Source organism: Bombus fervidus, chromosome 2 (assembly GCF_041682495.2).
Source record: "Bombus fervidus isolate BK054 chromosome 2, iyBomFerv1, whole genome shotgun sequence".
Taxonomy (NCBI): domain Eukaryota; kingdom Metazoa; phylum Arthropoda; class Insecta; order Hymenoptera; family Apidae; genus Bombus; species Bombus fervidus.
In genome coordinates, this window is record NC_091518.1 from 13,183,707 (window position 1) to 13,210,315 (window position 26,609).

Below are 26,609 nucleotides of genomic sequence, written 5' to 3' on the forward strand. Positions count from 1 at the left end.
TAACAAATCATGCAGTACCATTCGTACCATTAAAAGTTTCAGAAACGATTGAGAATAAAGTTTTACTTTAGCAGTGACATGTTTGAATTCTTATTCCTAACATGTATCCGGAAGTCACGTGTAGAAACATTTCCTCGGTGTATATATATATATATCTGAATATATATGTATATGTATGTATTTGTGTTTCCATTTTATCGCACTCACATTTAAAATGACATTTGCAATTGTAATTCTATCTATGTCGTACTTGCATTCGTATTAAAATCATTTCACTTATCATTCCATTTAAACATATTTTATTTAAGGTAAAATGATTTATATTTTTCTTTCTGTTCCATAATTTACACGTGTATACGTAACATATACGTTTTGTACATAAGTAGACGCATTAAGTACCATCAAATTACATTGATTCGTTAAGAATAATTTATCTTACAAAAGTCGCATATAATACAAAATTCATTTATAGTACAAATTATTAAATCTATGAAAACTAACTCTAAAACAATTTTATTCATTTGTTCCTGTTTAAAATTTATTATAAAATATTGTTATTTTCGTATATGTTAATTAACATTTTATATTATATTTATATAACGTTATTTAATATCGTCATAATAAAAATAAAATTTTCTTTAGCGATATAAATATTTTTCAATTCGTTACATATTAATGTGTAAATATGAAGCTACAAAAACTCTTAGAATTTTATTGATATTTTCTGTTGTTTTTAAATCAATGTTATTCCGATTATCACTTTGTTTATGCCAAACCTTTGGGAAAGGATATGGTATTAGATGAAGAATAGGAGTATCTGAAATACATATATTATAGAAATTATCTGCAATATATAACATGTATATATGTACAAGTAAAAATTATTTACCTCGACGTAAGAAGGGAATATGATCATCCTCTATATATGCTTCCACAGAATATGGTTGAAAGTATGTTTGTGTAGGTTGTCCATAAGAATAAGATTCAAACTTCTTTAAGGAAGCTAATTTACTTTCAGCCCTCATTAATAAAGAATACCATTTCTCTGTGTTACTAAAGTAATTGTAAAATGTTGGATCCGGTGCTCCTATTAAATCTAACAAAACCAGTAAATCCTACAAGAAAAATAAGCAATGAGTATTTATATAAATATGTATGTATTTACTAATACTCACAATTTTATCTAATTCAGAAACATTTTCTCCTTGGGTATAATTAATATGATTGTTGTGCCAAACATCAGCTAAATGCCTTGCACCATAAATAGAATCTTTTGGGCCCCACTCTTTAAAAGCCTCTTCACCATCAAAAAATATAAACATTAAACTAATATCATTCTGAAAAACACAAAAAAGATCTTAAAAAGTCAAATAAAAATTATGTGTACTTATATCCAATGTATACTTACATCCAATGTATACTTACATCTTTTATAGACTTTAAATAATCCTTCATAACTTTAGCTAAGTTAATCATTTGAGCACATGGTACTGCACTGTCTGTAGCACCTTCAAAGTTCCTTTCTCTAGTATACTTTGAGTCATAATGGCAAGCTAATGCCAAATACCTCTTTGCATTGGGATTTAATTTTGCAACTATATTTTCAAACTGTAAAGATCCAAAAGTTGGGGTCTGATCTTCAAAGCTGTCAGATTGAACAGTCCAATTAAGATCATTCATTGATTTCTTGATGTACTATAAGAAGGAAAATACATCCTGTTATCAATAAGAGTAATTTCCTATTAAAAATTGCATCATATATACTATTTATGTATATATATACTTCTTATTCATGCTGCTTCATTCTCTTGCTCCATTCATTCAATTATTTCTTAATATTATAATTAGTAACTTTGTTTTTACAAACCTGTGTTACTAATACTATTTCAACTTACATTTTTTACTCTCGTATGCTCAGGTGTTCCAACGATTCTCACAACGCATATGTTATCTAAAACTTCGTTCATATGATCGACATTTGACAGATCTGACAATGTGATTATTTGATTTCTTGATAGGCTACTTGGCGTGTGATAGTACTGGAATCATTTCATGACTGTAACTGATGTATGTTAACGATAATCAATGACGTGTGTTACGAAAAATGATTTTTGCCAATGAATACGCAAAAGGTAAAGTGAAAGTATTTGATAAAAATGAACGAGTGTTAAAAATATTCAGGTTCTGTGTATTATATACCTTTTCATTTCGAAAACCTGTTTGTGTTATAATATTTGAATCGGTGATTAAAACACCCACGGAAATTAAAAAAAAACACACACCAAGGTATATCATCGTCGTACTCTATAGCAAACTTCCACTGTACTGAATGCCGCAAAGCAGCCATTGTGGCAATTAAATTCGCGTCGCCATTTTGAAACAAAGTTCACGTCACACGTGACTAATGGATATCTCGATTGCTATTGGTTAACTGTGTCAAGTAGAATGCATATATATACATATTGGCTAAATCTCTTTCTGTATTTTTCGAATTTTTATAAATGCAGGATGTAAAACGTCATAAATGTTGAACTGAACGTTATCTATTGAATTTTTTTTTTCGTACTTTGTGTATTGCAGTAAATTAGACTTGTGGTAAAATTTGTCTACGGTTTTAGTTTTACAGTTTGAACTTTTAAAATATACATGCCTTGAAGATACAATGTTTTCAAACCGGTTTGATTCTGTGGATAACGTCTCGTTTTTAATAAAAAAAGGAACAGAAAAGTTAAGCTGGAATTTCATGGGTAAGTAAAAAAAATTATTCATATATGTTTATAACGTATCAAATATATTAAATAACTTTTAATGATACGTTGCACCTTTTATAGTACATAAAGGGTTAGGATTTTTAATAATATTTGTTTCTGAGTACAATAAAATATCCGATTTTGAATGTACATAAACAAACAGTTATGTATACTTACATAATTCAATTTCTTTCCACATTCGTCTAGCTTTTATAGTATAATTGTAACAATTGAAAGAAGTAATAATTGGAATAAATCTGATTTAATTTATTTACTCAAAAAAATATGCATGTATAAAGTAATTGAAATATTTTTTACTTCTTAATACCTTACGTAACGATACCGCAACAAGAAATCTTATATGTCGTTATAAAAAAGAGGGAATCTACAAATTAAAAAGTCTAGTGAGTGATGAGGCAAATCATTATTATGAAATGTGATATCTATGAATGATACGATGCACCCATTTTACGCTTTCTGCCATTTATATCGATTTGACTAACGGATATTTCTCTCGCACCATGTTGTCGAATTTTTCTTTCGCCGACAAACTTGATCGGACATAAATAAACAAAGATTTTGCACAATATTTGTTTGACGTATTCGCCCCTCCACTCAATTTGCTAACTCTAAAGCCGAGTTTACACTGTTTCACTTTAAAGGAACAGTGTAGTTTCGGCTTCACTTAGCTATATATCGTCGAATATCCTTCCTATAATTAATAAATTTCTCGCCTGAACTGGAACAAAGGTAACGAAGCGTTCGACGATACTGTCGGTGATGATAATGTTCCATACTGTCGGTTTACAGTAAGAATGAAAGGTAATTGAAAGTAAGGCACTATAAGGATTGACGGTTAACCTCATCAGTCGTACGGTACTTTTAGAAATTCGACGTCACGATATTGCGATATAAATGTTGAACGATATGCTCCTCATTCACCTGAGAAAGATCATGTAGCCAATCAAACGTGTAATCAATGACCAACACTTATGTTACGTATGTCTCTCCCACGCTCATATTTCTTCTCATTATTGTTACTATTACCATTATTATTATTATTGTCCTAGCACGATCAACACGTACGAAGAGTAATGCAGTAAAGAATATTAGATTTGAGAAAGAAAAAAGAAGTATTATTGTATATAGGGTCATCCCAGTTCTAAGTAAGTACGCGGATTGTTTTTGAGCAACTGTCTCTCTCGCGAGTCAAACTGATTCCCGTGCGAGCGATCATGTTCCAAACGGACACCTGCCGAAAGAGAAAACGGAGATCGGAGATCGTGGGACCCGCAGGTGTGCACCAGAACGTCCGTAACGTATCGTTTAAAACAAATGATAAATTATACCTAGGGCGGGACCCAAGGTCGTCCTTCTTTGCTTTTTATTTTTCTCCTCGCGCAGGCTCGGTTTGGGATTTACGATCGACCTCTCGGAGTCTTCGTTTTTTGTCTCGTTCGTTTCGTTTTTCTTTTTTTTTTTTTTTTTATCATTCCCTTTGGGAATCATCGCTTGCCAGGTTACATTTTGTTCACTACGAGCACGTTTCACGCTCCGCGCTGTAGACTCTTTCTTTCCCCTGTTGATAGAGATGACACGAAATTTCTTCAGTAATTGTACGGTCCATACTGCGATCCATGATAGTAAGGTCCTGGATATGCTGCCGGTGCTGGGTAGCCTGCATAAGCGTACTGTTGCTTCTGAGGATATACTAAAACCATGAAAAAAATAAAATATTAGTTTCGTTTCTCGTACAGGAGGTGGTTCTTAGCTGCAGATAATCATTCTTCCGTCAAGAATAATATATCGTCATTGAAAATCGCAAATCTAGAATTTAAAGAGATAAATATACAAGGTGTCTCATTTTAGGATCAGTTTTGGGCTATCGATAGATGGAAGTGTTAAGATCGTTTCAAGATCCTTCAATTTTAATTGATCCTTCTGATGCATATGAAGTTATAGACGCGAATAAAACGTAATCTTTCCTGATTGCATGCAAAAGACACTGTTAACGAAAGCTTTGAATCGCTTAACAGAGAAAGATAGCAACGTGCTAAGAACCACGCTTGAATGTGTCAATCGGTATTATATTGGCAGTTTTCGTTTATTATGAGAGGGTAAAAGGGGGCTGGACGATGCCATTTCCGATTGATTTAAGAACTCGATTCCTTAACAGACGAATTTGTACTTTAAACTCGCTCGATAATTACAATCCCGTTTCGCTAATAACTTCTTCTGATACGAATATTATTATCGATTATTCGACTTGACAATACGATGAGATAAAATAGATACGGCTTCTATTTCGTGGATGTTCGAGACGATCGATCGAGAAATGACGTTGATTCTGTTTCGTGAGACGAAGCGTACTTTTGATTATTTGTTTTCGCGATGGTGGACGTGAATTAAATTACATTCTGAGGTGACTGTGCACACCGATGAATACGCGAACGCGGAAATCATCGCACAGCAGCAGGCGTCAGAGGATCGAGCGTAAAATTAGGCAAGTGTGTCGCTTTCCAAGGGGCTACTTAAAACACACTTGTGGATAGCTCGTAGCTTTACGTGTTCTTCCGGTTTTTAGGATTTTCATCAAGAAAATTACAAGATTAACGCAAATACCCTGGTCGCAAACAGAACTAGGATCAACGACCGGTTCAACGAAATGTCTTTTTAATATGCAGTTTATGAATAGCGTCTAAGCAATGACTCTCAGTGATATTGTTTTTTATAGTGAAAAGAAAACTTGAAACGGTTCGAAGAATGAAACACAAAGTATCGCTTAAATCGGTGATCGATGGAGATCGTTTCGTCTAGAAAGTTTTCTTCAGGATCAGAGCATGACAAAATTGCTTTAATCCGCGGTGGAAACAGACCGTGAGCCGAACGAGTAAGAGTTTCACGAAGACGAATATCGAGTATTCTCGTTCCCTCAATGCACGAATGCTTAACGATTGATGGTATCCACGATAAACGGGGTTATATTTTAATCAGCAACTTTACCTTGTGTCGATCTGTATTTTATGTACAACATATCATTTTCGTACAGGGGTCATTTTATCTGATTAAAATGTTAAATAAGCGGGCAACGATTTGTCTCATTCTCTGTCAGTACTTTGATTTCCTGAGTATGATTAGTTAGGGATCCATTTGTTAAATCTATAATCACTTGACATTTATACATTATGTTTGTACTTGCAATCATTTTCTCATTCTTATTTCTCCGTGATACGTTCCAAGGTGGGATTTATGGCCATTTTATTGTAATCATCTTAAAGTTGAAAATATATTGTTGTATTTGTTGATATAGAAGCAATTGATAATTAAACATTTAGACATATTTGAAAGTTTGATGCAGTCTTGTTTTTCTAACGAGATTTTCACGTTTCATTCCAATTAACTTTGTTCCACTCTCTGATGATTTTGATACCACGTAGTATGTTATTTATAGTTTTATCGACAAAATTGAAGAAGTGTCGGTCATAGCAACCGTAAATGTCTCTGCTAATTTATATCGCGACCAAACTAAATATAAGTATTCCGTTTACGATATATCGATTTTTTGTTATTCAAGTACATGTTGAGAAATAACTCTTCTTCGTACAACACATCAAATTTTAGTATCTGTTCGTACACGTAATAGATAATTAATTTAACACGGCAGTCTCTAGTTTTGTTCTGTTGCGTTCGAGCGCCATAATTCCCTTACATCATGGTCTGGCGATTTCTACTTTACGTAAAATCATGATTTATTGCTTCTACATCAACTATTTTTTCCGTTAAACTTCTAGTATCTGAATCGATTCGAGTTAGTAGAACGACTGTCGTTACTTTCAAACCAAGCAACGTCATTTTCGGGGTCAACCCAGTAATCATGAATCAAAGTTAGTGGTACACGATGCACGCGCAGACTCCTTTCTTGTAACTATAAATATTTCAAGACATCTGTCACCACATTCGATTACAACAAAAAAAGAAAAAAGAAAAAAAAAAGAAAGAAAGAACGTGATACGAAAAGAAAACTGCAAGTCAACGTGATTGTCATAGTCACGTCACATATTTCCACTCCCACTTTGTAGTCGATTTACATTTTTTCCAATCTAAAACTCGCATCATGTTCGAGCTAAAAAGCTATTCCATTAATTAATTCTTCGGCTTCCTTTAGTAAACGTTTCAAAGAAAAAATAATTTTCCAACCGAATCACCACATGTGCGAAGCAGCCGCGAATCACGCAAGGGTTCCTCGACCTTAACAGGAGTCCGCGCGAGCTCGTCGTATTCGTGGCAAAAGCAAAAGGTGTTAAATATGTACCAGGCATGAGGTACTGCATGTTCATCGCCTCCTCGCGCATTCTCTCGCCCCTCAAGCAAATCGCCGCGGCGCTAAACAAGATCGCGCTGACCAACGACCAACCGACGCCGACCCAAGCGACCACGTACGACCAGTCGTACGAGATTAGTGAGTTGTCCTTCAGGACCTAGAACCGCATTCCAGAAAAAAAAGATGGGGGAAGTTAGTACGGTCGTTTCAGCGTTTTCGTGTCACCTGGCATGATGTATTGAACGTTCTGTGCCTGCTCGCGGGCATGCTCCCGCCGGAGGCAGGATGCCGCTATGAGGAATAGCGTCATCGTGCCTAAACACGTGGCCACTCCCAGCCAGGCAAGGTAAAACGACCAGCCGTACCACTGCACTGCGTTGTCCCTTAAAACCTGCGGGCAAATTGTTTTGTAAACAGTCGTGTTCCTTCTTCGAAAACCCTTCTCCTTTTTCTGGTGTCACTCTTTCTGATCCTTGGTGCCCTCTGGCCGTTTTGGTCGATGCTTCAAATAGTCAAGTATGGCTGTAAGGAATTTTTTTATTTGCAATCAGCAAGCTGAACCAATAATTAGTTGTTCTTGTGGATATTTTTATCGAATCCTTTCATCGATCTATTTATCAGCTGGTTGGCTTGTATTTGCTTTTGTAATTCGGTAAAGTTGGATATGAATTGGTTCAGCTTACTTGTATGATATAATTGCTGAAAATAGAATAATATGTAAATCGTAGAGATTGTTTTTAACCGCAAAATTGCATCAGGATTGTTTAAATCTCGTCGAAGCGAAGATAGAAATATTTTCGTTTGGTAAATATTGAAAGCAACAAGGTACTTTCTATATTACACAAGTCCATTGCGGTAGCGAGTGTTTATCGTATCTTGATGCACACATTAATGGACACGAGACCGACTCCGGAAATTCACGAGCAATTATATAATTAATTTTCATAGACGATAGCTTGAAAAATGATAGTTGGTACCGAGTGAAAATGTCAATAGATGTTAACAAACTTTGGACAGGTGTACACGCGCGATAGCTGTCGTGTTAACCAGTGTCGGACTATACGAAAGTATATACTCATGGGTAGCAAAAACATTACTTACGTTACTCCATTGTTGATAGTACTCTTCTCCGACGATTTTCTCTTTCTCATAATATTCCACTCCGTGCCAGAGCCCCATGGCGCTAGCACTTAATAGGCCTGTGTCGTCAAACAGTTACCATTTAATATACATAATACTATTCTTTAAATATAATGCTAGCAATCGTCTTTCTTAAGACTTTTGATTTAACTTAACGATAATTTAACGATTGGAAAATATTGTGACATTTCATTAATTGAAAAATATCTACACGTAGGTCTGTCATTAATCATAGAGTGAACGGTTAGAATATGCATTGAATTTACGAAGCCACTAACATGCTAGCAACATCAAGATTGCGGTGGCTGTGATATTTCCTGGTGACCTCTTCCAACAGCCTACCACTCCCGTCCAGAATGCCGTAAAGATTGCGACGAATCCCACTATAAACAGAGCTATCACAGATCTGCCCATGTCTGAAAACCAATAAAGTACAGCGATGAAAATGTAAATTTAAGGTAATGTCGTTGAAACCGTATCGATATTTTATTTAATTCGTTGTACGTACGAAGTCGAGTCATTGCATCGTCCGAGAAGCCCCTTGTTAGGTTTTCTTCGTCAGGGATGAAGTAATTGATGTTCATACAGTGTGTCTCCACAGGACTTAAGTAGGTTTGAACTGCAACAATTAACCACGACAGAGAAACCATGTTAATCCGACGTTTAATTGACACGTGCAGGATAAATTTACGAAATCCGCGGGAAATTGCGAAAAAACGATGCAGCCTGTTTAAGGAAGTTTCACGGTTGTTGCCGATTAATTCGACGGCCATGGAAATCTGCCTCGGAGACGTTCTAATTACGCACGTGTCTAATGGCTAGTTGCAAAATGAACAGGATCCGAATTCTTCTACTCCTAATATGAATACCAGTTAGCAAACTATTACCTTTCAAACTGAAATTTATCTCTAGTTGAAACATCATGAAACGAGATTATATTATATTCACGTGTTAATAATCGGTTATTTAGAAGGTAACAGCGAATAGAAGTTGCTGTTGTAAGAAACAAAGTGATTTTTAATTACTTGGAGCAACTATGTAACTCAATAGGTGATTCGAATGCTTGTTCGAATCAATTCGAATCGATCGTAGGAATTCTTGAACTAGAAGGTGTCGAGTTTTTTTGTTACAGCCCTGGCATATCGTGTACACGCGTATCGAAAAGCACGTGACCCAGAATGCAATGCGCTATCACCGGCTGTAAAGAATGTATGTACATGGCATGTGTATACACACATGCTCAAGTTGGTTGGCTCGAGTATACCTCTATCTTGTCTTTCATGGGCAACGGTACTCTTTGGTCATTCCAAATCTACGAAATACTACTTTCGAAAGGCATTTCACGCAGTGAAAAGAAAGAGTCGCGCTCGTATCGTGATGCTTTCACGGTTTCCTGTCTCTTCTAGGAACGTCAAAGAAAAGTGTAATGACATTAATTGCGAATCACCGATCTTTTCGATTCTTTACATGCTCTTCCTTCTTTCTTATATAGAAGGTGTGTAGAAATCTATGAAATTTTCTATTCTTTCGAATTTAATTACGTTGAAAAATTATGCACAGATTTCTTAGACTTTCTTTTTCAAAAGGTCATTCTCAAAAAAAAAAAAAAAAAAAAGAGAAAATTAGAAGATAGAACTGTAGAAATAATGTGAACGCGTAATTCGAGGGCTCAATTAAGAGGCGTAAGGGATGCATCGCGCAAACGTGCATACCGTTTGAAATATTTGAAATTCAGCTGGTGACGACCGTTTCCTCGACCTTCTTCGAATCTAGTTTCGTCTAAACGAGGCGCCATGCCAAGATCGTTGACTCTTGGTTAACTGTATACGCGTTAATATAGCAGCTCGTCATTCAGAAATATTCGATCGTCGTAGCATCCATTCTGTCCCCCTTCTTCTGTCCGTTCTTACTACGATTTGTCACCTCGAACAAGACAGAAAATATTCAAATAAAAGAAAAATCTTGACCGAAACCGGACGATGACCGGCTTCTTCAAACTTTTCACGCGTGTATCGACGATGGTCGCCACGTATGCACCTGACCCCCATTTTGTAGGACGATTCCTGTCTGTGGAAATATCGATAAATATCTTTTTACGGCATTAAACACGTATTTCTGACACATTTTCATTATAATTACTTCTTCCAATGAATGCTTTTTTCTTGTTCGCCGAGGTCTACGCACTTACAATGATCACGTACGCTAAGTGAATCAAATACGAGACCGGAAATGGAACGCCGGAAACAAACGGAACATCTGAACCGATAAGGGACGTGCGGTCGAAGAACGGTATAAGACAGTACACGTGATGTATCGATCGTTTGAATTGTTTTCCGCTCAAACGACGAGAACAACATCCATCGTTGTTCTCATTCCTCGAGAATTTCTCAGTACTTTCTATTCACTGGCGTTTCGTTTCTCGGCGCGTTCGCGGTTATAATAAAACTCGATATCGCCTTGAACAACGAGCAAAAATAGCAGTTTGTATGGTAGCTCTACCGAAAGTCCTTTGATTCTCCACAGCCGCGATGCTCTTCCTCCGACGGATACAGGTTCTCCATGAAACTCGAGACTTCCGGACAAACTGGAATTATTCCGTTACACCGCGGCAAAGTTTAGAAAATGCCTGCATTTCTCATCGTGAGAAAATGCGAACCTTTCTCGAATAATGATCTCATAAAATATTCAGGCTTCAACCGGAGGAATGAGTGGACGTGCTAAGTGTTGATAGGCGACGCGAATTAACAGCAGCTAGTTACAATGCTGTATTATAACGCTACCTTACGTTCCTTTACTATAGCAATCTGATTTATATATTTTTCTCGATACCTTTTTCGGTTATCTCATCAACAAGGCCTAGAATGCTGTCTTTCTTTCTTTATTTGAGATTTCTGAATTAAAATGCTTAATTTCCTATCGTCATTTATAGAGCCAGCAGCTTAAGGCGTGCGTATAATATGGGAGAATATAAAATTCCGGCATTCGCTTATCGGCACTCATGCGAATCAGACAGCGTTCCACCTAGTCCTATTACCGTTTTAATATTTTTGCTTTCCGTTATTTTGTTCCTTTTATCTTTGTTACTCTACTCTATTGGAGGTTCTTCAGGGGGGTAAACACAAAGAAACGAATTAAGTAGAAAGTACGGGATATGAAATTTCGAACGTACGTCACTCGTATAATTTAAGATCTCCGAGTTTGATTATGATAGATATGAGTGCACAACTATGAATAGCAAAGTGTAAGCCGGTGGCAAGTTCCAGGTGCGGCAGGTTAATTTAGTCATAAGATGTTACGTGGCTCGCATAATCCTGTTTGTCATTGTCTCAATGCTCTTAAATCACCATGAATTTTTGTGTATGTTTCCTCTATCGAAGCTACATAGGATCTTGAGTATCAATCGATCTATGCTGCTACTGTTAATCGCGAAGGCTGCTGTAATCGTCACGAAACTCCTCTCATTGTAAAAATCGCAGAGAAAAACTTCGCCCTTTTCGCGTTTGCTGTTTGCATATGAACAACGATAATCCTAATTGCATGCGCTGTGGAGACTGGAAAATGCTGCTCTTTGTTACGAAGCTGCTGCTCTTGGCTCCCTTTCACGGACCTGGCTTCTTTTATTATGCAAACGAACTTTCCATTTGTCGAACTCGTGCGATTGGCCATTGTACGAGAATTTCACGCCGAATGGAAAGAAAATTGTTCAATGTGAATTTGAAATTTTAGAAAATTTATTTTCCAAGTGTTGCTTCCTAATTAGGTGAATAAAACGTGGTTCATAAATTTCCACCTGTATATTGTTACCCTTCTGTGTTATAACCGAAGATGAGACATATTTACTATCGATACGTAGTACCTTATTGAATGCAGGTAGATTCGATTTTAACACGCATCATTACCATAGAAAGTTGAAAGGAAGAAAAGGTAGTGTAGTAATTCACGGATATTATGTATCATGTGAAATTAAGCAGATATCTTTCACGACAGATTTTGATCATTTGCATTTGCATTTGCATTTGCTATTTACCAGGCGACTGTGAAACTGTTCTCCATGTGAAATTTTCATTTCACACTGAGCTGAACAATTTCACACCAGTTCGAACTAACTAACGCTTTACTTTATTTTGCCAACCATTTTTAAATATACGTTTTCTAAACACGATATAGTAGATACGAAACTATTAACATCTTAATCACGAAAATTTTAGTAAAATCATTTACTAATGAGACTGCAGATTGATATTTCTAAATAATTTATTACAACGAACGAATCAATATGTAAAAGAATCTAGCGAAAATAAATGCTGGGTATGAAATTATGGCCGCAACAGTCCAGTTATGGATCTAATTTTAACGATCACGAAGATGCGTTGGTTTCGCCATAGAAAGACATTTAGAAGTACGTTCACAGAAGTACGTACAGAAGAAGTTCACACGAAGCAAACAATCTCGTGAATGAAATAATCTAAAATTTTCATGGTCTAACGATCGTTGGGTCCGAACTAGATCCTAATATCATGTTTTGACTCAGTTAGATACTCGTAAAAGAATTAGATTACCCATGATTACTTTGCAATATAAAAATTCCTGTCATTCGCAAAAACCTAATGCGGTTACCCTACTTTCCATTCATTGATATGCAAAAAGCGAAAGAACAAAGTCTCGCATATTTTTACAGAATTTGACTAATCAACTTCTTATTGTGTATCTGACTGAAAACTACGTACAGTATCGATGGTATTTCCGTGAAACGCATTCTCCACGCGATAGAAACAGACAGGATAGAAACCAGTCGAGTCAATATTGACCAAGCGACCTCGTAGAAGCTCGAAAGGGACGTCTTTGGACCATCACGTACACATCGGCAATTTCACGAGAGCCGTTTCCTTTCTCCTAGAACTGCGTGCAACCGAATCGGCAGATTATAAACTCTTAACCTATTACGTGGGATCGGATAACCTGCGACATTACGGTATCGTAACATAGAAAGTCTCCGAAAGGCCGAACCAGAACTCGCGAGAGTGAAAAGTCACTTTCGAGCTTTGGTCGCGCTAGATTTTCCCAAAATTCGCGAATATTTCCTTATTCGCGGAATTTGTTGTTACTATTACAATGTATTCAAGAGATACGAGACCTTGCTAAACAATAGCCAATTTCTGAAAGCGAAATTCCAATGAAAGACAAATTGTACCGATACTTTCATCAACGTGAAACGTTTGTAGGTGTAGTGGCAATGAAATTCGCGTATAGTATGTTTCACAAATATTTCACATTAGTTTTGATGATTCTTTAACAAATTGATCTTGAGTCGCGATAGATGCAGATGTTGCAATAGATACGAGGCTTTCACTTGAAACTATGTACGTGCCAAGGTACAACCGGCCAAACTATCGCTTAGATAACGCGTTTGCACACATTTTGATAGCGATATATTCGAGAAAATGCGATTACAATTACGCTTACCAGTCGGTGGCCTTTCTTTGGGATAGCATATCCTGAAGAGACCCTGCGTCCTCGTGTAGTAATAGTACTTTGTATTCATTTTCACCACCAAGTGGCTCTGCTCGGCATGCTTGGCTGCATATTGCTGCAACAAAACAATTTGTCCGAATGATTCACGCTATCCAACGATTCCTTCCCTTTGTATTCACACACGCGTCATTCTATTAGTTAATCACACCGAACAAACGAATCGTAAATGAGTGTAATCGACGAAAATGATCGGGCAGCCGGTGAAAACGATAGCGAGGGAACAAGGAAACATTGTTGCAACGGAAAGTGAACGGTCGTTGGTTTCCGAATGCAGATTAGACGTGGCTGTAGTCGCTTTATGGAAATGTTATGATCGCTAGAAAGTAAGAAAGCAAGAATCGCGATTCCCCGTGAATTCGAAGAGGCCAACGTCTTTCGATACAATTGGAAAAAGTCCGGTCGAATAAATTACCAGAAATTATTCATGAAACGTCCTCGGTCGATTCTCGTGAAACCACCGTTTCACAACCTGAAAGGAATTTATCGCTGGCAGACGACCTATTCATTGACTGGTGCCTAAGTAAACCGATGATCGGAAGTGGAACATTATCTAATTAGAAAATTACCTGGAATTACTAAAAACGTAGTCGATTCAAAGAGCGAGACCTTTCGTTTCAAGAAATTTTAGTTACAATCGCGTTGGTACGCGTTTCGGAAACGGAAACTTAAGCTTTAGAAAATTGCCTGATCCAGGTACTCATAGCCCGAGAGTCACGCAGACTATCGCGTGGAATGATTTTTCATCGGAAGTTACGTGTACCAGGTGAGGTTGAACCGGGTCCCGTGGAGGAAATTGCGGAAGGAAAAGAAATCACAGGCGTGTTACAAATTTTCAGTTCCAACGACAGGCACAGGTATCTATTCGTTCACTTCCTGAAGAAACGAAGCCGTGCGTTATCCTAGAAGGAGGCTTAGAGAGCGCGTTTACTCAACCATGTCGGCTCGAGTTCCGGACTTTCTTGCGATCGAGGATGCGCGCCATGCATACCGCCCTCGAAATTAAATGTAATTTTAGATCTTATGACAGCCCGGTGCAGAACCGTTCTTCTGCATCGTCGACCAAGTATGAGAATCCTTTTACAGCTATTCCTCAACATGGAAACGAGTTTCTAGTTTTCCTTTCTTACCACCGTTTCCATTTGCCTTCGTATATTCGCGTACATATTGTTCAAATTGTGTGAGAAAAAGAACGGTACTTTTATTCCTGGTTGCTTGACGGTTCAGTGGTTATAATTAGGTAGAGTACAAGTAAATTTAGCTTCCAGTTTCTTTTAAATCTAATTAAGAGAACGTGTTTGGGGAAGAGTCGAGGAGAGAGTGAAATACGTGACGGAGAGTTTAGGAAAATGAGCATCGCAGGCAAATTGTATATTTCTTCTATGATATTAAGTATGTTTTTTCGTGCCAGAGTTATCATTATACAACGAACTTTGATTATTCGTTTTATCCATCGATCTTTAAGCAACGTGCTAATTATTCGCGATTGTTATTTGGAAGATTACTGGATGTAGCGGAACCAGGACAACGACGCTACTTAAATCTACCGTGAATAACTAGTACCCACATTGCTACGAGTGTGCTACATTTTTTAAAGACCTTTTTAAAGACCCACTAGTACGAGCGCCCCGGTAATTTCTACACTTGTGTGTGCAAAAAAATAACGATAATATCGCGTTCACGTAACATAACAATTAAAGAATCATATAATTATCATTGTAGAATCAAACACTATGATAGAATCCATCGAAACTTCGACACACGAGAAATTACGGTCGACCATTGCAACGTCCTCAGCCATAAAAAGGATTTAAATCACTCTTGTTTTACACAAATTCCTTGCAAGGAGATCGATAGGGGCCACGTCACGGTAATTTCCAGGACATCTCTATCTGGCCCATTTTAGAAAGTACGCTGGCAATTTTCTGATACAGCATCACGTAGAAAGTGTAATAAGGCATGCGGGGTCGCGCGGGAAATCTTTCGAGCGGTGTGAATCGCACGAAACCAGAAAACGCTTGTTTTCATAAAGCGTTTAAGATCCGTGTACTTATTCCGCGATATAATGATGGCTCGCTACGCGTGATTCTCATGCGTGTCTCGAGTAATCCTAATTTCCTGGCAAACTACCATCAACATGTTTTCACCATTTCACGGACATCAAGACCTTTTTTCCTCAAGGTTTCATCAGGTATACTAATATAGCTATTAAAAACATTGTAGAACGTTGATTATCCAAATAATATATATATATATATATCGTCTCAAACTTTTGATTGGTCGATCGTTAATTTCTTAATTTCACCATCGCTTTTATTTCTCTGTCGTTTAATTTGTATCGAGACCCATCAAAATGCAACCTTAAGCTAAGAATACCATTACAAGTAGATTCGTGCATTCTGTTAGCCTATAATTATCATGTGAAGGAATATTGGTGTAGTTTAACTCCATCAGACTTTTCCTCGGACATGTGCAAACGCAGGAAGGAACAACATTCCTGCTTTTTTCCCCCATTGGCTTATTTCAAAGCGTATGTACTTCCTCGTGAGCGTAATTCAGAAACGGGTTTCCTCTGAAAATGACGCTTCCCGTTCGTGTTCCAACGTGATTACGCGAGATCATGACTATCGAGACTATCAACTACTGTAATCGTTTCCACAGAAGCTGCGAGGGAGCCTGTGTTTCTAGAGGAAACTTGAGAAATTTCACATCCCACGTTCACGTTTGAACATAAGGCGCGGTAATCGGATTCCAAATACTCACAAGTTGCGAAATCTTCTTAACCTTGAGGAACATCCACGCCTCATGCAACATTTTTCTATGAGAGTGCACGATCGACGCGATAAGCATTGCTGACGATATATTGCTTTAATTTCGCAACTTTTTCATTCTTCTTACATTCGGTTGTCTTCGTGAACCGATTCTCATAAATCTGATTATGAATGATCGATTGGAAATGCATGGTGTATTGTAATGATATGGAAATAATGCTTGTAAAAATAGCAAAATCGCACAGCCTGTTTCCCGACGATGAATCACGCGACTTCCTTTCTTTTTCTGCCCACTTTTATGCTCGCTACTAAATAGATTGCATTAGATCCTCACGTAAACTTGGTACTACTGCATTTACTTTCCCGTGTCTATCGCAAACTGCAGATACGAGATTATCAAACTTGGTTTACTGTTTTACAAATCATCCTATTACTACGATACTAGAGAAATACTGGAAGAAAAAGAAAGTCAGTCATGGATAGGGTCGATAGTTTCTGAAGATAAACGGTTCTTCATAGACGCTACGATAGATTTTAGTGTAATATAGTATCCGCTTTCTCAAGAATCCAAGAATCGTCGGCGTCGAAAACGACTTTGAACGATTCGACTTGCCGTGATAATTAGACAACAGGTGAACACGCACGAGTTTCAACCGATAGTCGGTGGTAAGAGAGGAAGAACGAAGGTATCGCGAGCGCCTGCAAGGTACACGTGAATCAACGGCACGTATAACGGACTCACGGTCCTTAATCGTTTGTCACGTGCGTGAAAAAGAAAAGAAAGAGTCGTAGAGGCCCATCGAGGCTTGTCCAGGTCGTTCCAATCTGCTTTCACATCGTTGTTTCGCCACCGCCGCGCCGCGCTGTTCGCCTCGAGCGCGGGAACATCGTCGAGCCTCGGCGATTTCTTTGACATAGAAAGGAAAACGCAAACCCGACGCGCGCCGCTCAATGGGGATCGTTAGACACTAGAGTTAGACGAGAATCTTCGGCTCGCCACGAGCCAATTGTCGCGATCGCAAACCGTCCAAGCCTTGGTTTGAACGTGATTCAACTATCCCGCGGCAATTAAACTGTCTTTTTCGCGGAGAAACTTAATATCGCGATGAAAGTGCGTTAATTAGTCGGGATTTTACTTTTCTTTTATTTTGGGAGGTTCAACGAGTCGAGGATGCCTCGCGACAATAGAGATCGTTCAGGTAGAGAGAGGATTCGCAAGCATGATTGATCATGGGGATTTGACGTTGCGTTGTCTCAGGTAATTAGCTGTTGTGCGTAGGAAACGAAGCAAAGACCGGGGTCTAGGGTACTGCGTGAATCTCTTGGCCAATCTTCTACGTTGCGTCAATTCTCTTTATTCACTCGTATCGAAAGTATACTTCTTTAAAAAAATTTCCTGGTGAAAACCTGACGGAACAAATAGGTGAAAACTTAGGAATACAAGATTTCATAAATAGACGAAAAATTGAGATATCGTTGAGTAATAAAAATTGAACTACGCTTATTCGGTTCGATGCAGCGGTTTTCAATTGTATAACACGTCGACAAGCGGAAATGCAACGTGTTTAATTCAACCGTAGAATCGTGAGCTAACTTATGCACCGGTATCACAGTTAAAGGGACAAGTATGCGCCACATTCGCCAACGTTACGGCAACCTTGCGAATGATAAAGTGCGAAGTATGCCCGTGTGGGCGACAACGCGTAACCTCTGCACGTCAACGCGTGGGATGATAATAGTTGGCGGGGATTTTTTGAAAAAAATTACCCTAGATACGATCTTGACATAAATCGGAAAATGTCCTGTTTCTAGCGACAGGAGAAAATGTACCAGGTTCTCTTTGTTCCGTCTAGATTGATAAAAAACGCGAATGATATATGGTAATTGTACGATTATATCGAGTGCATTATTAGCTTGTTACATGGTTCATTTATGCGACGTCTTGTTAACCAATCCTATTACCATGCAGAAACTTTCACGGTGGTACGATCAATATTTTATTTTTTGTCTCAGAGACACCTTTCTAGAATCAACGTTAAAAGTTGCAAAAGTTGCTAGAAAAAATGTTCTAGATTTTATCACCTTCTGACCGGAAGAGGAAATATTACAATAAAAAAACGTTTGTTATGGAAAAACGTTCTCCTCGTCAAAGTATAAATTATTCGTTGTTATTGCAAGCAAATCTATCTCGGTAAAAAATCGCGTTTGCTTCTCCTTTTTCAGCAACCAGTAACGCAAGATATACATGTCCAAGGCAAAAAGGGGATATTGCGAGTTCAATGTCCTTGCGGGTTCGACGCATTAATTAAATGCCCCTTATCGCGGCCTGGATTAGAAAAAAAAAAAAGAACATCGCGGCTCTGCTCACTGTGAAAACTCGTTCTTCAATAACATTTCGATTTTGCAAATGGAGCAACTTTCATTTCGATTTTTCAACACTGTTGCGCGGTGAACCAGCCATCGAGTATCCACCGATACACCAATAAATTCACTTCGCTTTGATAACATTAATTTTCTACTGTCGAACGACATCTTCGTCTCTTTATTCCAGCTACGTTACATTTTATCCACCTATAGACATCCCAAGAATTTGATACATTTCGATCCAGACGATCGAAAATTTATCGTTGTAAAAACTAAATTTACTAAAAATAAAAATTAAGTGCCTTCGAAGAAAAGAATAGAAAACGTAATTTTACAGGGAACGCTAGTTCACGATGGATTTTTCGTTTATATTTCTCGGTTACTTCAAGTTTACGTAATTCGTTTCCCTCGTGCTTCGAGCAATTCATCCAGCCAACTATTCGAGACATAAAACGAAGGGTTCCGTTATTTCAGGGAATATAATTCCGTGCACCCAGCAGGGGAACGCGAGGGATGTAATTTCTCAGCTGTTTCTAGCATTCCACTCGTGTAATCACCTGTTATGCGCATTGGAGAATCACGCGGTCGGAAACGTGTCTAATTTCCTAATTTTCCTAGAAAATTTAATTTCTTCTTGTAATCTCTTGCAGCTTCTAATTTCATGCAGCTCGCTCTTAGTGCCGATTACTTTTCCTAACAATAACTAAATGATTCTAAATCGTTAATGTTCCGCGAGGCGTTCCTGACGAATTTATTTCGAGGGATTATGGCGAGGAGGGAAATATGGCGAGGAAGGAAGAAGAAGGTCGAAGAATCGACTTTGCATTGTAATATAATGCGTCGTATACGTTCGAAGGCAAGGACGTGTCGTTCTTACTACCTGTTCCTTTGTAACTCATGCCCTGAATCGATGTTCCGATTATGTCACGATTTCTTCAATGGAACCGCAATTATACCTTGCGACCGCAGTTCCACCGGTCGCTCATCGACGTAATAAACACATGCGCTCGTACGAATTATGCGAGTCGCAATCATACTTGCGCAACGCTGAGGGATCCTCCTGTCATTAGCCTATTTCTCGATTCGGCGAGTACGATCATTATTACCCCTGAGGGCGATAGACATTGACAGTCGACTTTGTCGTTGAATTTGCGAAAGCCTAGCTACACCAACCGTGTAATTTGCCTGCGAAAATATTTCTCAACGTTTCTATGATCTCTACCATTCGACATCGCCTTCTAATGCCACTGGTATGTACGTTGCTTGATCGTTCGATTCGTTTTCGGACATTAAAAAAGCGATGAATACGTGAATCATCGAAATATCGATCGTTGTCGTTAAGAATGAAGCAGGGATTTCCCGGCGTAAGCATTCGCCATAAAATGTGAATTCAGCGAACGATTATGAAACTCTTGTTGCTGCTCGCGATTTTCGATTACCCAATGAAGCTCGACGGTAACGTAACGTTGCCCGGGTTCTCACGTTATGCCGTTCGTAGACCGGAATCGCGGCTTACCACCTTCGAACAATGATGCATTGACTTTGCGAACATTGGCCCACGCACCAGATTATTTCCTGACGAGAAATAGGTGATGAATGGACGCAGAGATCGTTCGAGAGACTACCGGCTAATAAACTGTGTCTTATCCCCTACAGCCGGCAGAGACAGGCAGTTTGCGCAACAACGAAAGTACGTCGTAGAGAGGTAAAGGTTTATTGTTGAAAACGACATTCCGATCGTTCCCGCAATAGCTCTGGTATCCTTGCAATGCTCAGTTGATTATTATTCAATAGCCGCTGTTAATTTCAAAATGCAGACGTACAGGTGCGGCTTGCGGTCTTTGAATTGTCCATCTGATCGTTTGATTTTTGATATTCGATTTAAGAAAAATGACTTTGATTAACATCGATCGGAATATCTTCAATAACAAATTTCAACAGCGATCTTCATCGCGCAATTGAAACATTGCGCTGATGACATAAGAATCGAACAACACGTTTTTTCCCGAGGTCTTATAGTTTCGTAACAGCGAAATTTGTGTTACAGCGAATTGTACATATATCAACACGTATCATGGCAATTCCTGTTTCATGTATCGATTAATGATACTTAAGCTATTAAGTAACGAGGAACAAAAGCGACGATGAACCAATCGCGAATCGATGTTCTCTGATAAACGGTTCGGGCAACTTCTTGAAAAAAAAAAAAAAAAAAAGGAAAGAAAGAAGAAAAACTAGGAAGAAAAGAAATTGAGTTCTATAAACCGGTGCAAGGACTAGCATCTTGATCGATCAAGTTGGAGTTACCCTAGCGGTCCAGTCACGCTACGATCACGACTTGGTCGCAGAAGCTTCAAACATTATTCGACGCTCTGGAGCGTGACAAGCACATGAATGTAGACGAGCACTGGACCATCGAAAAGCAAGGTTTATTCTCAGGATTCAAGGTTTTTAAATGTAGACGTGCGAATTCTGTGCGATTCTTTTGTTTCATCCGGTTACAATGCGTGACTTCGTTCGTGCTTCCCGGCAATTCTGATATCTTAGAATCTTGAATATTTCCTTCAAATTGACCTTATTTTATTTATAAGAAAACCTGCTTCTGTATTATTTTATCAATTTTTTTCTCGCACTGTGCTTCATTATACGAGCCGTTTAATGTAGAAGTGGCGTAAATCAATTTTTTGCCTTTAACAACACATCTCGAAAGCGTAACCTTCATCCCGTTTCGTGGAAAAGTGGTGTGAGTATATCTTCGTTATTTTCTCGGTAGATAGATCTCGGAATAAGCGAGAATCGTCAACTCGATCTCTCGCAGAATTTGTACTTTATCCCAGTATAACCATTTCCAGTAATCAACATTTTTATTTACGCCGCTTCTTGCGTTAAACGGCTCGTACAATTCGAACAATAGCTCGGCATAAAAGTTGCGACATTGACTTGTTTAGTTCGTGCCGTTTGGAAGGTGTGATTAAATTTTATTATAGCACGTGGTTCAATGTGAATCAACCGATACAAAGTCACGTTCGTAGTCGGCTTTGTCTGATCCCAGAAACGAAAACAGTTTGCGAGTAAGCTCTGCTTTGTGTGCAACACGTGCATTGCCAGCTGGTTTCCTGTTAAAACAAGTAGAAACCAATACGAAGAGGAAACAAGATATTACCAGATATTGGCCTTCGAACTCGGTTACTTCATGTTTGCAATAATTGCTCATGCTCATTACGAGCCAGTCTTCATTAAGGAAATCCCGTAAAAATTATTTTTAGCAAATGATACTGTACGTCATTTAAAAACATATCTGGGACAAATTGGCAATTCGAGTGGCAATTCAACAGGTTAGAGAATATAATCATATCCATCGATATTCACTTTCTTACAGTCAGCGCAACATCGATTAATCTTCTTATTCCACGATGCCAAAGGCAGATCAGAAGTCTCTACATCTTTCTCGTGTTAACGCTAGAAGATGACTGTCTGAAGCCACGCTAAATTGATCTCGACCAAAGATCTGCCGACTGAGAGAGGCGAAAAGCATGGAACATCGCGAAAGGGAAACGAGCACAAAGGTCGACGGGATTCCTCGGCCAAATAAGTTCTCGAGAAAAGAGGCTCTCCATGGCGCATGGCAGCGTAATTTGCCGATGTTGGAAATTAATGGCAGTCGACGTTGCACGATCGGAAGGCCGTAATCATTTGCACCGTTCAGGGGGAGATGGTACAAATAGCATAACTGTATATACTGATCTGCCTGGTGGACGGTGACGGGGGAACAAACCAACATTTTTATTCTAATGCGTGCTCATCGACTGCGATAGCCAAGGTAAACGCGCTCAAAACGCTAGCAAAAATAACAGAGCTTGGTACGTCATGCCGCCTCTCTATCGACCACGATCGACCGCTCCGCGAGGAAACTGCAATGATACCCCGATGATCGTTCGCCTAGAACCGACTTGCGATTAAATTACGGAACGAATTTAGTACCAGAATTAGCAGAATGATCAAGACGATTGACTACAACGGGGCACTTAGCGAAAGTTACGAAAGACTTAGTTAAAATGAATTATTAAACATTCTGCCATTTGCGACACTTCGCCAGTGTTTTCTTGAAATATTTGTCATCTTTTCTGGCAATGAATTACGCTTTATTTCCTTGTTGTCTTGTTAATAGTTCTAACATTAACATACATTTTCGAAAAATATGGATAACATTCAATGCGTTGCATATCTTTTTGGAGATCTAACATTGTTTCTCTGCGAATAGGTATATCTTGATCATTGACAAATGTCGCGAGGAAATGGCAAATAAAATCGTAGATTAGATGAAATTATGAATCGCAACGCCGTGAGTACGAAGTCTGAATTAAGAACAGCGGGATTGCGAATGAATGGACTATTTGAGAAATCCCTTGTGTCATAATGATAAATCGCGACAAGTTTTTCTTCTTGGACGTTGTCCAAGAATGAGTATGCGTTTCCTCTGTCTCTCTGTGCTAAATTACGAGGATATTTGTGTCGATTGATGTCTTTTGACCGTGAGTCTCTTCTTCACGGCTCGGTAAACTGATTCTTATAAAGCAACGATTCGCGACTGGCTCGATTTCTTTTTTCTTTTGATCGACCAGTCTCTGTTCAGTATTGAAGTCTATAATTAATGCAAACCGATGAAAGGAAGTTGGCACGAAGCCAACTCTCTATGTTCCAACGAGTCAATCTTACTCCAATTCCAACAAGTAAACAAAGGATAGATATATCAAACTTTAAGAAAGTTCTAATCCTATCGAAGACACTGACCTTCTTCCATCAATCGTACTGGTTAACATTTTTCCCTTTAATATGCTGTCGCTCTGAACATTTTTATGGTGGCAGCGCCAGTGGAGTTCAAACTCTAACAAGACTCGGTCTCGTGGCATTTCTCGGAAGAATTTACCATTAATAACACATCATCCACTGAGTAACTCTCGTTGGTCGCTGAATCAGCAAGAAAGCTTCTCAAGAAAATTTACAGAGTCGACTGGTTCCTTTTTTCTTTGAACGCTAGCTACCAAATAAAGTGTCGAAAGAAAGCTGCGCGTGAACGAAATCGCGGTGTACGTTTAAGAGAAAAATGCCCGTGTCTCGGCACGATCCGCGGCCGATTCCCATAAAGGAGAGTGCATACGATTGCGCCGCTCCGCTGCGTGCTTTCCGATACGGCTAAACGCAAAACTTGTCGAGCCAACGACGACAAGCGCTGAAAATGGGCGCGGTCCGGAATGTCGATCGTTCGAAACACGCTGCGAACTAGAAACACGAGTGGCCGAAATCGAATTGCTCGAGCGATCGCAATCGATCCAACCGTGACATGAAAACCTCATAATTTTTCCATTCTAAACAAGACTGTTCTAACACTATGGGAACAATTCTGGTTTAATAACTGGTTTCTGCTAGAAGGTTACGCTAAAGAGCGTTTCTGTTTATGATGAACGCGGTTGGTACGTTTTAGATTTTACAAAGTTTATCGTAGAGTTTATCATTTACAGAGATTTATCATAGTCAATTTGAGTATACGGTGGCTACAAAAACTATTTATACGCCATTGTACTTAGTATAGCATTTACATACGAACTAATTAGGTTCGAGTATATTCAATTTCGTAGCATATGGTAGTACATTCATTTTGCAACGAAAATTCTATACCATGACAATGAAATGTAGAACATGATAATAAACGTTTCATCACAGAATAGGGGTGCATGCACGGATACTTACTGCCACTACTGTAGTAAGTATATACAACACGCGATGCGAAACGATGTTCCTTTGACGTATCTTCTATTAACACTTAATACCGCCAGTTGGAATTCCGTGACACTGAAATCGTTATATGTCGCGGAAGATTGAAAGTTAAGCAATCGTAGAATCGTTTGCTTGGACGTTAACATGTAACGTGACAAATGAAGAGAACGATTCTTGAAATCTCTTAGTTACTTGGCGCGTAGATGATTGAAGCTAAAGAAAGAGGAAACAGAATTCCTCGTATTATTCATCCTCGAACCGTTCGTTAACCGACTGTTGAACTGGAAATACATATAAAAAGTAACACTTTCCAGGATCTTGAGGGGATCGTGACTTTAATGGAGTTCACGTCGAAGCGAGTTGCATGGAAGAACGGTATCGTTCGCTATAAATGTAATACGGCTTCCCGTGGAATATTTCACGAAAGCTTCGTGAGAATTTCTTCCACTCGACAACCACTCAACGCCCTCCAGGATGAACTTGACCTTCCACCCGAACATTCACCTGTGACAAGGACGACGGAAACCGAGGAGATTCCACTTCCGGTCTTGCTTCACGAGCAACGAAATTATTTCTTCGTATTTTCGTGGTCATAATATTACCATCGTGAACAAGTTTGTCAAATATTTCAGAAGAGGAATTAAACGTTTATAAAATTTCATCGAGTCGGAAACGGCAATCTGTGTTTTTTCTTTTTTTTGAGGAACCGGAGGAATTACAAAATATGCGAACAACGGAACACTAACCATGCAATGAACGAACTTTCAAACACGTTTACCGTAATTCTTCTATGTAACGCATTATAAATTAGATCGCGTTTCAAGAACTATGTTTCTTTATTACTGAGAATCAGCAGTGCATTTCTAACATCCCTTCCGATGTTAAAAATTCGAGAGTATAAGGTGTCATCAATGATTTTCCAGGAGGACGTTCCACGTTGGAATTCATGAAAATTCGCCACGAGCAATGTTGACTGCATCCGGGATGATACAATCAACGATACAAGGAAACCAGTATTTCTGCTATGAAAATATCGTGAAGCATTCCCAGAATGTAACGCTGTTCTCACGTTCGCCGTTCGAGGATCGTATCCTACATACGGGACCGCAAAAATCATCTGCGAAAGAGCGAGATATCGAAACAGTCACGTCAGAATGGATCAAGCAACGAACATTTTCGCATAAATTACTGTTAGTAAAAGGAAAAAGGGGGAACGAAAATGTATCAACTACAAATGATGTCCGATTACGATATTCGGTTACAGGGAAGAAACAGGGTTATCCATGGAACGTGTAAGATAGAAATGAGCACAACGTGGCATCCTAAATTTTTTGTTCATAAAAGAACTCGCGACTGCGTCATAGAAAAAATACTTGGAAAGAACGAATTCGAACCTGAATTTGGGCACGTTTGACCTCGGTGTAGAGCCAGTTATCCGTAGAAAAGGCGATCGCCAGAAGACCAGTGGCAATGATACCGGTTATGGTCGCGAGGGACAGCGTCACCGCGGAACAGGGCATCTTGGTATCCTCTTCTTCTTCTTCTTTTTCTTCTCTATTTTCCGTCGATTTTCCTGCTAGATTCCACTCTGGTTAGTCTTACGTTCACCTCACACGGCACCACAGCGAGCTAAAATACTGAGCAACAGGTAATCGTCGTCGTCCTCGAGACTGTCGAGCATCCGTGAAAAAGTGAATCACGAAACAGGTCACGAACCGTTCAGAACGAATTGGTCCAGGAGGTGAGATAGCTTTTGATTCGATGGCCGAATTCGATAGTAAGGAATGCCTGATAGAATACACGAAGAGGAAACGAGGAAGAAGAAGAGGATCTCGGTACTCGGCGATCAACGATGACGACGTCCTTCAGGTTGCACGATACTCCGCGATACACATTACTACCATTCTCTCCTACGACAACGACACTAACGGCTCGACTCAGCTTGGAGAAAAGCTGAGA

At 38.8% G+C, this 26,609-nt stretch overlaps 3 protein-coding genes across 11 annotated transcripts in view; 1 reads left to right on the forward strand and 2 right to left on the reverse strand.

Annotated features, from left to right (window-relative positions):
• Nucleotides 1–282: 282 nt before the first annotated feature.
• Nucleotides 283–2,382, reverse strand: LOC139997963 (glutaminyl-peptide cyclotransferase). 3 transcript variants are annotated; one of them, XM_072022112.1, is made up of 6 exons: nucleotides 2,200–2,382; nucleotides 1,896–2,039; nucleotides 1,426–1,695; nucleotides 1,176–1,337; nucleotides 890–1,115; nucleotides 283–817 (listed from the first exon to the last, which is right to left on the reverse strand). In XM_072022112.1, exons 1-6 carry the CDS (start codon nucleotides 2,293–2,295, stop codon nucleotides 666–668), a joined length of 1,050 nt encoding a protein of 349 aa, XP_071878213.1. In that variant the 5' UTR covers nucleotides 2,296–2,382; the 3' UTR covers nucleotides 283–665. The 3 variants fall into 3 exon arrangements, with proteins under 3 accessions (XP_071878213.1, XP_071878214.1, XP_071878215.1); XM_072022113.1 differs by having other exon boundaries at nucleotides 1,896–2,062; nucleotides 2,200–2,355; XM_072022114.1 differs by having other exon boundaries at nucleotides 1,896–2,056; nucleotides 2,200–2,345.
• Nucleotides 2,383–2,520: 138 nt separating this feature from the next.
• Nucleotides 2,521–26,609, forward strand: part of LOC139997976 (protein C10) — a 28,106-nt gene continuing 4,017 nt past the window's right edge. For 2 of the 5 annotated variants that reach the window (XM_072022140.1, XM_072022141.1), the window contains exon 1: nucleotides 2,556–2,747. In XM_072022140.1, the coding sequence (XP_071878241.1) occupies nucleotides 2,663–2,747 (85 nt within the window). In that variant the 5' untranslated portion in view covers nucleotides 2,556–2,662. Of the gene's footprint in view, nucleotides 2,748–14,436; nucleotides 14,598–24,596; nucleotides 24,637–24,964; nucleotides 26,310–26,609 lie in introns of those variants that run through there. The other 3 variants (XM_074112199.1, XM_072022139.1, XM_072022142.1) reach the window with 3 other exon arrangements.
• LOC139997967 (uncharacterized) lies at nucleotides 2,791–26,181 on the reverse strand. 3 transcript variants are annotated; one of them, XM_072022123.2, is made up of 7 exons: nucleotides 26,045–26,181; nucleotides 13,675–13,798; nucleotides 8,720–8,830; nucleotides 8,490–8,627; nucleotides 8,173–8,270; nucleotides 7,063–7,228; nucleotides 2,791–4,461 (listed from the first exon to the last, which is right to left on the reverse strand). In XM_072022123.2, the coding sequence occupies exons 1-7, from the start codon at nucleotides 26,168–26,170 to the stop codon at nucleotides 4,358–4,360; spliced, it is 867 nt and encodes a 288-aa protein (XP_071878224.1). In that variant the 5' UTR covers nucleotides 26,171–26,181; the 3' UTR covers nucleotides 2,791–4,357. The 3 variants fall into 3 exon arrangements, with proteins under 3 accessions (XP_071878224.1, XP_071878226.1, XP_071878227.1); XM_072022125.2 differs by lacking the exon at nucleotides 7,063–7,228 and adding an exon at nucleotides 7,297–7,462; XM_072022126.2 differs by lacking the exon at nucleotides 7,063–7,228.

Excerpts from the sequence above, each read along its gene's own strand:
- LOC139997967 (XM_072022123.2), bottom strand. The coding sequence starts at position 26,170 with ATGCCCTGTTCCGCGGTGACGCTGTCCCTCGCGACCATAACCGGTATC. Across the intron at positions 13,799-26,044 it reads TCAAACGTGCCCAAATTCAG|CAATATGCAGCCAAGCATGC; the intron begins GTTCGAATTCGT and ends GTTTTGTTGCAG. Across the intron at positions 7,229-8,172 it reads ACTATCAACAATGGAGTAAC|GTCCTGAAGGACAACTCACT; the intron begins GTAAGTAATGTT and ends ATGCGGTTCTAG.
- LOC139997963 (XM_072022112.1), bottom strand. The coding sequence starts at position 2,295 with ATGATATACCTTGGTGTGTGTTTTTTTTTAATTTCCGTGGGTGTTTTA. Across the intron at positions 1,696-1,895 it reads AGCATACGAGAGTAAAAAAT|TACATCAAGAAATCAATGAA; the intron begins GTAAGTTGAAAT and ends TCCTTCTTATAG. Across the intron at positions 818-889 it reads TATTCCCTTCTTACGTCGAG|ATACTCCTATTCTTCATCTA; the intron begins GTAAATAATTTT and ends TATGTATTTCAG.